The following is a 14,685-nucleotide window of genomic DNA, read 5'->3' on the forward strand; positions in this document are numbered from 1 at the left end:
TCGCCGAATCAAACAGATCGATATATATCGTGCCCGTCTCACCTTCCGACGACTACACACGACGAAAGGAGGGGAACTTTACTTCGAGGACGATTATTGGCAACAAATTACGGCAACTATTTGAGGTAATAATGCAATTGTGATTTATTTGTAAACTCACAAAGGAAATAATGACGTGGACGAATTTCAAACGTATTCATTCGCCACATGCAGTCTAGTGTATAGTTTTAGTTATTTAAATCCGCGGGTATTTTAAACGGTGGCAGAAGTAGGTCGCTTTCATTCGTGGAGGGTCATTTGGAATCTCTAGCCTCAAGTTTGGTAGAGCGTTGCTGCAAAATTATGGTCGGCGTCATGCCACTTTTACAAGTATACGATGGTCAACGAAGTACAACTTCCACATCAACTATTTAATTTATAATCTGTGTTTCTATGTATACATGCTACAAAACCTTGCTGGCAGGAATCCAAACATTAAATTATGTATTATCAGTTTATGGCTAATATTCCTCAATTATAAAGAATGGAGTATGCTTGTGCGATATTTCCAGCTACAGCGCCAGTATTTTCATAGAATAAAAAGAGCTATCGGAGTAATTACAGGAGAAATTCCTGAAATCCATACTTAATAAAATATAAATCCATTGTCGTAATTTTTGCTGCTGTGGAAATGATGATGGAATTTCTAAAGCTGCTCTACATGGTCATGTAGTTGAGATGCCTGTAGCAACAATTTTAGCAAACACATTTATAAGAGATAACACTACCAAATAATATATTTCACACAGAAAAATAGTGAGCAGAGCCTAAACATAGCATACCTCAATTTCACAAATTACTCAAGCTGTTGGCACCAATTTTACTCATGGAAGGATATATTAAGTTTGCATTTAAATAAAATGAAAAATTACTCAAACACTAATTTTCTTGTCACAAAATGTATTTAATTGATGCTGTGATATGTGTTAAAATAACTCCCCTAATTTTCTTAAAAATAAAAAAAATATACATAGGCAAAATATCAATCCAGTTAATTAATAAAAAATTCTCTGGAAATTAAATTAAACGAAAGCTAATTTTAAAAAATTAGGGCTAATATTGTGCAAGATAATTGTAGTGTGATTAATTCATTTTAAAAATTCGGATAGTTTTGTACCTTTCTCTGATCATATCACCAAAAGAAAATATATGTCACAGGTGGATTTCTATCAAAATTGTATTAAAATATGCATAGTTAGAAAAGACCAAATGCTTCATTAATTATATTCACAGGTATGAAACAACTATTTCTCAGGTGAGTTTACAAAAGATTTCACACACAGATCCCCAGTGCAATCGCAGTTCAAGTATCTGCATCAGATGACTTTACATTTCCACAATATTAGTTGTTTATGAAATTTATGTGCATACACACCTTGTCCGTTAAATTTCTTGACATTTAAGAAATACTTTCTGCAGCTAATTCCGAGCACAATGAATGCCTTTGATCATCCTTCACAGAACATTTACAATATGGGAGTTCCCCCAACATTGAGATTTATTATTTACCCCAAATTAAAAATAAATAATATTTAAGAATCACTGGGAAGCAAATGCACTCACATTCCAAGGTTAAAATATCAAGGCACTAAACAGGGAGGTGGGGACAGCTATAAAATTGACAGTTAACATCATTAGTTTGAAATAAAAAATGATTTATTTTGTATTACAAAGTATACAAAAAATATGCCCACATCCTAATGAGATGCTTGATATTACTAAAGCCAATACTGTTTCATATTCATAAACATTTAAGACTTTATTTTATATACATATATCACCAATCAAATCCCAAACAGTATCTATACTTCAGTTAGTTTATGAAGGAATAAGTAAAGGTAAAAAATACTGGAGTTGCATTATACTTTACCACAACATATTAAGAAGGGAAACTACAAAATACCTTCACTCATGTTACCACAGCATGAATTTAATTAACAATGAAAAATAAGTTTTTAACAATTTACCCATCACAGAAGGATAAGGAATATAGTTTATAATATTCAAGGCATATAGTTGATGATTCTTGTTGTTTTTTTCAGCTGTAGATATGCAAAACATACTTCCAACGCCATTACTTTTGAGCAATTTCATATAAGTAAGCTCCCAGGAGCTTCGTCTGGAAATGTAAACAAAAAAGAATTAGGATTCATGTAAAGTACATAGGCAATTGTGAGTGACTACTGTATTTCACTTTTCTTTTATACTGGTTATACATTCATTGAATATTAAAAATTAATAAGGAATACATAGTAGTCGTTTTCCACCATATTTATTGTATGACAGGGTTTCGATGTAACAGTTACCAGATCTTCCTGGGAAACCATAACCGGCACAGCAAAAAGAACTGGCCCCCCTACCCTCATAAGTAAATTTCACACGCCTTAGTACTGGTTGAAATCTACCATCACCTACCAAACCGACTTTCCAATTGGTTACTGTGTTTATGGTATATATATATATATATATATATATATATATATATATATATATATATATATATATATATATATATATATATACATACATACATACATCGTACATATACACACACACACAACAAACATAGCATCACTAGTACAGTGTAATTTCGCTACACTGTAGCAAAACTAGAGGACAGTAATACATTCTCTCCTGTGCAAACGCAAAGTCTGATTCTTTCTTTGTGGTTTAAGATCTGTATAAGATCAGAGGGTCAGATCCGCGATATAGGTTAAAAAGTTATATATCAGGCATCCCTTTCAGGTAGATGAATTATCAATGGATTATCATCAAAGATATGCATTTGAACACCTCACTCCATAAAAATAACAGTTAAAAATATTCACAGGCACTAATTATAAAAATCAGAAATAATGGTTTAGATGTGCCTACCCCTTCAATGTAATTTTTAACATTTATTTTCTCATTTTGGGCATGAGCTCCATCATCTGCAGAGCCCATTGGCAGCAATAGGACACCCCGTCCTCCAGTTACTTCTTCAAAAGTTAGGGTCACAGGAATTGAGCCACCTTCCCTTGTCATATCTGGTTCAACTCCATATACATGAAGTGTGGCAGCCCGCCCAGCCTCAAAATTTGGTCCAGTTGGATCTGATTTCCACCAACGACCACCATGACTCATGGAGGCCTGACATTTAACAAAAGAAAAGATTTTTCACTCATTCAGCACCTCAAAAGACAATTTTTTTTAAATTGCATTAATTTTGTAACTTTTTAGCATGGCTACACAAATTTCACTGTTGATTTCAACTGCACTACATCTGCTTTTCCAATGTTCCTATTTATTTATTTTAGTGATTTATTTTATTAGTACCATCATCTTTTTTATTTTCTATTAGTTACCCCAGAAGCATAAGCAGAGAAAACTTGAGGATACGCCAGTCAATCAAAAGATGGTTCTGGAATGATGACCACAGTAAACATACCTACCCTAATTTCGCAAAGAAAGATTCCAGCATTTCACAGAGATGGACAGGAGAATGAAGGCTTAGTAAATAAAATATTCAACCATGGTTTGTAAAATGTTGGTTGCAAGTCTGAGCACTAGTGCTTGGAAATGATACATACTTTATAAGCTAAATATTAGAATTATATCTTTGGGTTTAAGGTGATGCACCAATTTAATTTGATTAATATGGAGTTTAAATATTACGGAATAACTCCAATTTGTTTTGAGCAATCAAGAAGTCAGGTGGATATGCTCTCCACATTAATTTAAGCAATGGCAATGATTTTTGTAAGAACATTTTTCCACCAGTGAACACACATAAAAGAAATGAAAGCATTTATATGAAAAATATTTATTTAGCTATACCATAAGAGCACAGAAAGTGCCATAGTACTACTTCTATTAATTACCTTCATTTCATAATAACAGAGACGAGGACTATTACAATTTTCCACTAAATAATGATGTAGTCTTGACTAGTTTCGATGCCCTACATCATTTTCAAGAGACCACCAACTACAACCACAGAGTAAATCGTATCTTGGCATCCAGATGATCCCCAACAAGAGACCGATCAGCCAACAGACCTGAGCCGACACCACAGGACACCATCCTCTTCCCTTCTACACCTTGAGGAGACAGGACGATGGATGCCATAAGGAATTCAGATAAGAGGAAAAGAACATCCAATCGCAACCAGAGCTTCACTTGAAAATGGTATAGTAAATCAAAACTAGCCTGGAATAAATCTTTGTTAAGTGGAAAGTTGTAACAGTCTTCGTCTCTGTTATTTTGGAACAGTTCCACCACTTCACACCTGAATATGAAATTTTTACCTTCATTTTGTTGTGACTCCCTCGTTTTATCCATTGCTCTTTCAAATGCTTCAATACAAGAGCTTCAACTTTTTCAGGAACCATATTAGGGACAATGCGAATTGAAAATTTCCCAATCACATGCCGAGGAATAATAGTTTTGCAACCTGTTTCAGAAAATGCACCTTCAATACCATGCAGAGAAAGTGAAGGAAATCTCCAACGATGCATCAGCAGATCTACCTGTCATTCAGAAAGAAAAATAACCAAAGGGGAATTTAAAACTGTGTTTGAAAAGTATTCCAAAGAATAAATCCATGCTGAGTAGTTATAGGAATACATTAAAAATTAAAAAATTACCATTTGTCATTTGAGCTGCTGGAAGAGACACAAACAACACAAAACCTTTTATCAGTGATTCAGTTTGATATTAGAGTACAGTTCTGTGAAATAATACCAAGCACTAATAAATGTGAATTCCACACATAATGGTTGGGGTGCTGGTTCCTTTTCCTGAGCTCTATGTGGTTTTCTGACTTTTTATTTTTTGGTAGACATTGTGTAAGGTCTGTTTGGATCTGATCTGTTTTAAGACCCAAATTTGAAACTAGCACCCTCTGATCAAACTAAACATTCTGGGCTGATATACTCCCAGGTATAGAGAACTATTTTGAAAACAAAATAGTAAGGAGCACACACACCAAGGGTTACCATAAAATGTAATTCTGGCTTTTTAAATCGTGGTTAACACTGCACAAAAAGACCCTCTAAACTGTTATGAGATTACATGTTTCATTTGACCGTGACTAAAGGAAAGCTCAAGGGCATCATGAATCAGCACTCCATCAGATGCAGTCAAATATTTCTATTCTTCTAGCTTCAATGGAAGGTATTGTTTTTTGTGCAACATGGAAGGTTCATAAAACTCCAAAAAATGTGCTTTTATGCGATTTTCATGTTAAAATTTATTAATTGGAGGGTTGTGACACCGATATTGTGTGAATGAATCCATATTTATTCATAATTCAAGGACTGAGAGTATGCTTATCGCTTCCTTCATTTAACATGCTTTTTTCATCAGCAAGAACATAATTGTTTTTCATGTATGGAAGCCAATAGTGGACCTAACCTGCATTTTGCCTTATTTTTCACTTCAATTGCATGGTATTCTCTATTCAAAAGCCACTGAAGCAAGCTTTTAGAAGCTGTGTGATATTTTTCTCTATGACATTATGTGACTAAAAACACTCATTCAAAGTCAATGCATCAATCATTTTAAATTTCACAGTAGTCTTTGTGTTTAGTGTCTATGTCACAGAATCTGGGCAATATCCTGCATCATCTCTCTTTAGCATTATCTGATCTTTATTTCATACCAATTTATGTTTCCCTCCATTAAACCGAAGGAAATAACTTCCTGCAGCTTTAATAAATTTGATATAACATGCTCTGATGGCAATTTTCATGACAAAACTAGCCTGAAGTTCTAAACACCCACAGAATTAAGGAATAACTGGACATTTTTAATGATCACTTTCAGTAAGTTTAACATGTGATGATATGAAGTACTCCTCATTATCCTGCTCGATGATGGAATATGAAAGAAATCAAGGCAAATCCCAAGAAGCAGCGGGAGATTCCACAACAGTAACTTTTAACAGTCATTTGCTAAATGTGCTTGTTTGTCCCATGGATCCCAGTCAAGGAGAATGATTTTACCATGCTTCATTTAGATGCACATTAAAGCAATTCTTTTGTGTGAAAGAGAATTCCATACCTTCCTATGAGGCATAAATCATGAAGAAATTAAAAAAACAACTGAGATGATAATTTTGAAGGGGAGCCTAACATTTAACAGGAGATCTTATAGTAATTCTTCTGTAAAAGATTGTCAAGTAGCTCACATTTAAGAAATGGGTAAACCCTAATGGAAATCCATTTTCACGGAAAACTACTTCTTACTCAATAAGGAAAATGAATACACACTTTTCAACTTCAAGAAAAATAGACTTCTCAGCTTCAAGGTACAGGACCAATTGAAGATATAAAATCTAAAGAATAGCTCAATCATTCCAGTTCTGATTTATTTCAAAAATTAATCTTGCACAGGTCAGAGTTATCAAAGCTCAATTGTATATACTTTGTTCCATTATCCCTTCCAATGATATCAATGTACGCCTTAAAATTTCTCTTTCACAATTTTGCCTTCAAAATAACGGCGCAGACTATAATTTCTTATGATAGGCTTCATATCTCAAGTGAACCGAATGCAATCAGCATAAGCATAAATAAAAATGTAAAAACCGATTTAATTTTTTATACGGCATTGCACGATATGTTTTCTCACGATCTTGTTATTCAATTCACCTCATTATTGCCCACAACAGTAATCAACCTGAAACTTGGTTGGATAAGTGTGGGTATGGCTCTCCTCATGCTAGAACCTAAAGCACATGAAATTATCACAAAAAGACAGTATTTTCTCTGTGCTGACAGCAGATTCCCGGAAGGATCAAATTTGTGCAAAAATATAGCTCCAGTTAAGCTGCAGGTGCTCAAAGTTACAGTGATTTGAACCTAGCCTCTGTTCATTGATCGCCGAATCCTTTACATACTAAGCTACCCTGTGCTTGTATTCATGGCAACTTAAAGGCTTGTCATTTCCTCGAAATTATCTGAGAATGGTATTTATAGATAAGAGATTATTATTATTGGTTTCTACCATTTATGGTAGATTGACATTGACAAAAACTGAACAACAATGAACAGCATTTAAAAAACTTACCTTCTTCTCATCATGCAAGAGTTTTTGAGCACCAATATCTGCTCTGTAAACATCCACATCAAAGTCAATGTTACGATACATTGCATCCTCAGCAGGGGTAACAGGTTCAATATCATCAAGAATTCCAGGCACCAAAATTTTTCCATCTTTATCAACAAGGGTGTTCATGAGGTAAATGAGATCACCTAATCCTTCACTCCTATAAGCATTAATAGTTTATTTAAAATACAGGGAAATATAGATTAATATCCAATATGTACCTTTCCAAAGAGACATAAAAACTAGAAATAAAAGTATCTCAATTAAAAAAATCGGCAACAAATATTGAAATGGGAAGATATTGACCAGACACTGCTGTGCTCTCTCTAAACATCAGCTAAGATTTCAAAGTGCATTATTTCTAACTTCTTCATCTAAAAGATACTTCAAAACTTTCATCATGGGTCACTTAAGTTGGGACCTTGAAAATGTCTAACAAATTCAGTTTCACTCTGGATTAGGTTGTTCGCATTTGGCATTGGAAAATATGGATTAACAGTACTGTTACACATTGTATAACAATATTAGTCATGACTTAAATATTCAATGTGTGCAAAAAATTCAATAGCAATAGATAAAATGAGTTTACTTTACAAAGTCGTAGTTCTAGTATTTTACTATAAATAATGCCAAGAATAAAAATAGCTAATCTCATAACAAAAAAATCAACTTGAATAATCACAAACATTAACAGACACACAAATAGGAAAGAGAAGGTATAGTATGGTTACAGGGGCACAATTTGTCATGATAATTTGTAAAATGGAGAAAATAAATTTACTCCAGGCCATTGGTTAACAGCAGGATATACAAATAATAACGATAAATTTTATTTGTATCTCTCATAAACCTTGATGTGGGCAGATAATCTATGAGTAGTACATTCATAAAGAGAAACACTAAGTATTTTTTTATTGGAAAAATGAACCAGAGCATTTATGACAATGCCTGCTTACATTTTAGAGAAATCAAACATGTTATTTGTAACTTTAATATGAAATATATTTCAAACATTCCTCTTCATTTTCTTCCACCCATTATATGTATTTGTGTACATATATGCACAAATATTGTTGTTGCCTTTTTTATGTGAAGGAAAGGTTATCTCCACATTGAAGAAAATGACACTTAGCTAATATAAAATTTAAACACTAATTAATGAATATCGATTAGACTGCTTTAAGTTTCAATGCCTCTCAAATATGAGTTGAACAAATTAAATATTGCCACAAAATCAATTACTCAATATAATTACAACAGAGGTAAGCAATGAAACAATTGCTGGTTGTAAGGTGTCTGACCTACAGCTGATATTTTTCAATGTACTGACTCATTAATATTTTGGCATTTCTTTATTTCCTCTGGATAAATCAACAAAGCTAGCCTGTTGCAATTCAAAGCAATTTATCATGCTGAAAAGAATTCTCCTCCCCAACCTTAGCCAGAATCTTTCATGCAAATGATAAAGCCAAGATACTTTCAAGAGATGAAAATTTACAGCCATAATGTCAAATTTTACATATGTAATAAATAAAAACATCAATAAATGTTAAGCATTGTTCCAGACAATGAGTGCAGCAGAACCATAAGGAGAAGTAATAATATCATCTCCCGAGGTGATATCGAACCAGACTGTTTAGGGTGAAGACCATCATCTATTGGGGATACAGAATTGGCACAGAGATAATGGCTGAGTATGTATCACTGACTTCGGCTCATCACTCGTGATATGAGTTACAGAATATGACCCCTAAATTTTAATCATTGTGTAGCACCTCGTAATCATTTTTTGTACAGCTCTAGCACAGCATATAAACACAATGTTTTGAATTGTATACATGCAGTTTTCCACCATCAGTTATCTTTTACACAAAGCAATAAGAGGTTTCAAAAGATTTATTCAGCTTAGCATTCAGAATTTTCCAGATTTAATAGTTCAACTGACAATCCATCCTGAGAATTTATTCTACAAGGAAATGCCTTTGCTTTTTTCTTAACCATTAACTATAATGAATTAATGGCGCCATAACTACCCACATAACTTAAAAAAAGCATTGAAATAGCTTAGGATTGAAAGTAACCTCGAATGTTTCACTTTTGTAGTTTGTTTTAATTTTTAAATATGCCAATTAATTAATTAAGCCACCTAAGTAGTATCTAATTTCATTAACCCATTCCATCTTAAATAAGAATCAATAACTGCTTAATTTGGTAAGCTTTTAAGTGAACTCCCACAAATTTGAAAACATTTCTCTCAAATTATACAAAGATAGATGCCCAGGACCTAACCTGAACAACTGTGGTTTTAATTTCAACCAAGAAGGATGGAATGACCTACGTTGTATGAAACAATTAATATAATTACCTAAAGGCTTTACCTTTTTAGTAAAGATATATGCAGTAGTATTTAACCAGTTTTACCTATAGAAAAGGTTGATTGTGCCCTACATACTACCCAACACTGGTAAAAGGGTATCAGACAATTATTTACTTACACATTTCCACCAAATACACCACTGTGTAGATCCATGCATGCACATTCAATATCAATGAAGAAGTAGCAAACCCCTCTCAATCCATAAGTGAGGCAAGGTTTATCCTTTCCAAGCCAGTAATTATCAGATATACAAACATAGTCAACATCTTTGAAAAAAGTCTCTTTCCTAGCATGAAGGAGTTCATCTAGTCCTTCACTTCCACATTCTTCCATTCCTTCAAAGACAAGCTGAAAATTTCAAGATTTAATCAATTCTCAAATTTAAACAGAATTTGCAATGAGATAACATAATAGGTTGAAAACCTTAGGAAAATGAAAAAAATAGGCTAACCTTCAAATTAACTGGAATTTCCTGTTTTGTATTTTTGTAAGCTTCAATGGCATGGATCCATCCAAGTACAGGCCCTTTATCATCAGTAGAACCCCTTCCATACAATCGTCCTTCCTTTTCAGTCAAAACAAAAGGATCTGTATCCCATCCATCATCCTAAAACAATTATCAAGGATTACTTATTGACATTAATCAATCAGTAGTGTCAATGTCACATAATTATGAGACTAATCATTTACTCCCTGTAATTATGCAAGAAATTTGTTAAGCGTGTTAACTCTGGGAGAGAGCAGCTTGAGATGCTCATCTTGAATGCTGCTGAGCAAGTGAATTTGTTTTTTTGTGTGTATTTAGGGATATGTTTCAGCCCTATTTTCAATAACCTACAAGTGATGTTGCATTCTGATTAGCAAAGAACCTATAACAAAACCATACGTAGAAAGTGACTAAAAAAATCAGCACACAGGTCTTGCTACATTCCTATTATTCCCCATGCCCTGTTGTTTTTCGGTTTCCACAACTGAAAACAGTCTTCTGAGTTACCACTTCAAGATGGACAAGGGAGACTCCAGAGAACATCTGGATGGCATGGGCATTATTACATCCATATGAGCAAACATGAAGGCCCATCATCTACCAATTAACTTTCATGGAGAGCCCAATAGGATTTTGTTCATTTAAGTTGTTTTTTTTAAACATCTACTACATTCTGAAAATTGAATGATTATCCCTCATCAATAGCTACATTCTACACTACATATTATAAATTTTCTACAAAAGTTATTTGTACAATCAGATGAATTGAAATAAAAAAATTCTCAATCATCCCTAGTATTTCGTAACTGGCTTTCAATTATACTCAAGACATCTCTTTTTGAGTCAATTTGTTGCTTTGAAAGTTTGGTTTTGGATACGTGAGGTTAGAGATCGCCTTGAACTAATCAAAATGCATATGAAATTCACACATGGGAAAGTGTCCCAGTTCCTTTTCCTGTGCTATTTTACTGCTCACAAATTCCTGGTACCCAGAAAATCAAAATTCTCGGCTCTCATATGATGTCGTCCAAAGGCTCTGACTTGCTTATGAACCTTGAACAGTAGACAAACATTCTACTCCTACTATCCCCAACATAAGGTCAAAAGAATGTCGCCTTATCATAGATATTGCTTACTAAATACTAAATACAAATAAGTTGAACCTGCTCTTCAAAACTAGGTTTGCTTGTTTCACTCCAATCATTTTCATATTTTGCAAGCATAATGCCTTTCATATGAGACATGGTAGTCCAGGGGTAGAGCATTGGGCTACTGACCCGAAGGTTTGATTCCCAGTCATGCCTCCGGGGACTCTCAGCTGCACCCGAGCTATGTAATTTTTTCGGCACCAGATCTTCCTGGGAAATCATAGGTGGCACAGGTAAGGATCTGACCTCCTTACCCTGATGTGTGAATTTCACATGCTGTTGGGCTTAGTTTTGAGTGAGCTTTAATACCACCTATCAGAATGACCTCTGGAGTAATAACTGTGTTCATGGTTTTTTTAAATTTTTAATGTCTCATATTTTACAATTAGATTATGGATATTAGTAAAAAAAATGTAGCAATGCTTTTGTCTATGAGGGTAACAATCATATCTGTAATTAATTAGATACACTCACTACAGAAAATAATGATAGTTAATCATAATTAATTATTTTAGAACAAATAGCTCCTGTATTTACTACATATCTAGAGGCTAACTTAGAGCATCACCAAAAATAGCCCACATTTTACTTGTGCTCTTATTCATAATTATCTTCCTCCAAAACTGAAAGGTATTTCTGGCATTGAGAAATTCAAAAGGCAATTGAATATTATCCCTCTAGAGAATGCATATTCAAGTACCGCTAAAGTGTTAATTTAATGCACCAGTACAGTGTTTAACGCAACGGTGGATGACGTAACTAGGTGGAACTCCTCCATGATGCATAGAAAGGAAACACCCCTTCCTTTCATACACATTGGCACTGTGTCCTCCAATGCCTCTTTAACCCAATGGCATAAAGATTATATAATTATTACAATTTCGAAGGAGGTAAATTTCACACTCAAGATTTCATTAATGATGATGTACTTCAAAATAGCATATTATTCATGCATTGGGCATTCGCAATTTATTACGATCCTTGCGATGGAAAAGGTCAAACATACACTATATTGGTACTTGTTGGTTAAGTTTCTTATTTCACAGTTACTTTTAGGGTGTATTTGTAAATAACAATGATTTATTTAAATATGTTCTAAGCTTTTACTAATTTAAACTTATTAAGTCACTAATAAAATGTTTATGAATTATATTTCATGATGAGTGAGGGAAATTATATCTCTTCTTTTGAATTAACATGTTTCATGCCTTTGCATGAGTTAATGTATACTGTTTCACATATTTTTTATCAAATGTAATTATCTAATATTCTGTCAAAAATATTTGTGTGCAAAAATGACCATGGATATTAATTCTTTGAATGAAGTTATTATGTTAATTTATCCTTTAAAAAAATCCCCTTAAAACTTCAAGCATAGACTTATTTGACACTTTCTAGGAGCAGAAATTCAAACCCACATGAGAAATCATGGGATAACCCATGATACCTCCAGCTGTCCAAGCAAGCTATAGATGCCCCTACAATGAAATCTTCAGGGCAACCCTGTACTCCCCAGAAATCATAATGTATGAGTTAAGTCTCTATTATTTCATTTTCAAAATTACACACATTTCCTAATGACTGAATTTTTTGCACAGCAAACGGTTTATTAATTATCATCGATCGACTTGCCTTGAGGAACAAAAGAAATGTTGAATGCATTATTCGACTTCCTGGAGTTAATAATTACTTATCAGTAAGGTAGTTATATACCTTAACTAATTTAAGGAAAGAGAACTGATTATACTCACTTTACGAGCAGGCTGGACATCTAGATGTCCATAAACACAAATTGTTTTTTTGGAAGGATCCTTTCCCAGAACACCAAGAATCACAGGAGGCAGTCTACTCTTCTCATCTTTTGGAGGATTTTTCTAAATGAAAATAAATTTTAGAACATATTTCTACAAGGTTTTTCTCTATAAAAATATTTTCGTTGATGCTAACCGGATCATTGACATCACACATTTCTATTTCAGCTCCCAATTCTTCCAATTTCTTGGCAGTCCATTGTGCCATTCTCAAAATATCTTTACGATTTTCGGGCGAAGCAGATACGGACGGGATCGCCACCGCTTCACGCAAATTTTTAATGAAAGCATCTTTGTGGCCATCAATGTAACTGCAACACAAGTGATGAATATGGAAACACTAGCACCAATATAAATAACATTTTATGTTACAATATCATCCCATTTTATACCAAAGATTACAACTAGAAGAACAGAAAGCTACATAGTTGACAGTATTTTCTTCATAAAATAAGTGAATAATTAAGTTAGTTCAAGGAGGCTTTTCGGCAAGATGTATTTTCACGCACCATCGAAGTGCAAAAGATTGCACGAAATATTTAAAATTGGTGTCCGTACGGCATATGAAAAACAGCAGTAACCTTAATAATAAAATTGGAGAGCTTTGATTTGGATACTGTTTTTCTAAATATTATCTTCATTTTCAATTGAACATTTTGCAATAACCATTTATGACTTATTAATGAAAGAATTATTTTTCATTAACTAAGAAACGACTTCTATCACCATTCCGTGAATTAAGTGACTCAGAATTCATGTGATCATGAGTGGGATTTAATCAATTCGTTACTTTCAAGATAAAATCAAATAAATTATCCCGTGCACCAAGTGACTCAGGAATTCATGTGACCATGAATGGGATTTAATTAATCTGTCACTTTTTTGATAAAATTTAATTCTCTAAGCATTAAATATTACTAGTATTAGAACCATATCACACCTGAAAATAGTTTGCAGGGGCTGAGGAATTGCCATTATTTCTCGTGCGTTGTTCGAATATTCGCAACTTTTAGGAGAACCTGTAATAAATAGTTTCTCTCGTAACTTATTATCAGTTGGTGAACGAGAAACAGTCACGAGTGGCTTACCAAGATATGGCTGCGATGATAGCAACCCTCAGTATATATCACACTTACGGCAGCCAAAGTCAACCTGAATTTATCTCAACAGCTTCCTCGTGATACATTACCCCATTAAGCCCCAGCCGGCTGCGAAGAGAACGAGAAGAATTGACGTGTACAGCACACGTTACCAACAAAACAGAGTTAAAATAGAAATATTTCAAAAAATAACTCGGAAGCTATTTTCATTTTACCTTTATTTGCCTCAAGAAGCTGTTTCGAACAACATGCCATTCTCTGGGTCATATACAATAATAAACTTCTCCCAGAACTCTAATTTCGGTTTCTCTAAAATTTTAGCGACTTCATTAAATACCATTCTATGGCGGCGTTTGGATGGCGATCCACACACAAATAATATCAAACTCCATGATACTATCAGAGTTTTGGAGGGTTCAAAATAACCTATTGCGTACTGTAAAGAATCGTTCTGCAGCATACGAAACAATCATTACATAGTTAAAAAATTTTTTGACTAAAATGAACCGCAGCATGTATGGCTAAGGCTCAGCATCCTCAAATTTGCATCATTAATATCGACGTAACAAATCAGCATTTAGCCATTGCATCATTTGAGTCTAGCTAACTTCATTTGGCACAAACTGAATTATAC

General features: G+C 33.8%; 1 protein-coding gene across 3 annotated transcripts; it reads right to left on the reverse strand.

Moving 5' to 3' along the window:
- Positions 1-1,677: 1,677 nt before the first annotated feature.
- On the reverse strand, positions 1,678-14,383 carry Cndp2 (Cytosolic non-specific dipeptidase 2). Of its 3 annotated transcripts, none has more exons than XM_071588945.1 (11): positions 14,267-14,383; positions 14,088-14,159; positions 13,892-13,970; positions 13,088-13,262; positions 12,892-13,014; positions 9,957-10,112; positions 9,624-9,853; positions 7,090-7,288; positions 4,326-4,547; positions 2,914-3,168; positions 1,678-2,158 (listed from the first exon to the last, which is right to left on the reverse strand). In XM_071588945.1, the coding sequence occupies exons 3-11, from the start codon at positions 13,924-13,926 to the stop codon at positions 2,114-2,116; spliced, it is 1,440 nt and encodes a 479-aa protein (XP_071445046.1). In that variant the 5' UTR covers positions 13,927-13,970; positions 14,088-14,159; positions 14,267-14,383; the 3' UTR covers positions 1,678-2,113. The 3 variants fall into 3 exon arrangements, with proteins under 3 accessions (XP_071445046.1, XP_071445044.1, XP_071445045.1); XM_071588943.1 differs by having other exon boundaries at positions 14,040-14,159; XM_071588944.1 differs by lacking the exon at positions 14,267-14,383 and having other exon boundaries at positions 14,040-14,169.
- Between the last annotated feature and the right edge of the window lie 302 nt (positions 14,384-14,685).

Source organism: Hetaerina americana, unplaced genomic scaffold (genome assembly GCF_022747635.1).
Source record: "Hetaerina americana unplaced genomic scaffold, ioHetAmer1.1.p SCAF_30, whole genome shotgun sequence".
Classification (NCBI taxonomy): domain Eukaryota; kingdom Metazoa; phylum Arthropoda; class Insecta; order Odonata; family Calopterygidae; genus Hetaerina; species Hetaerina americana.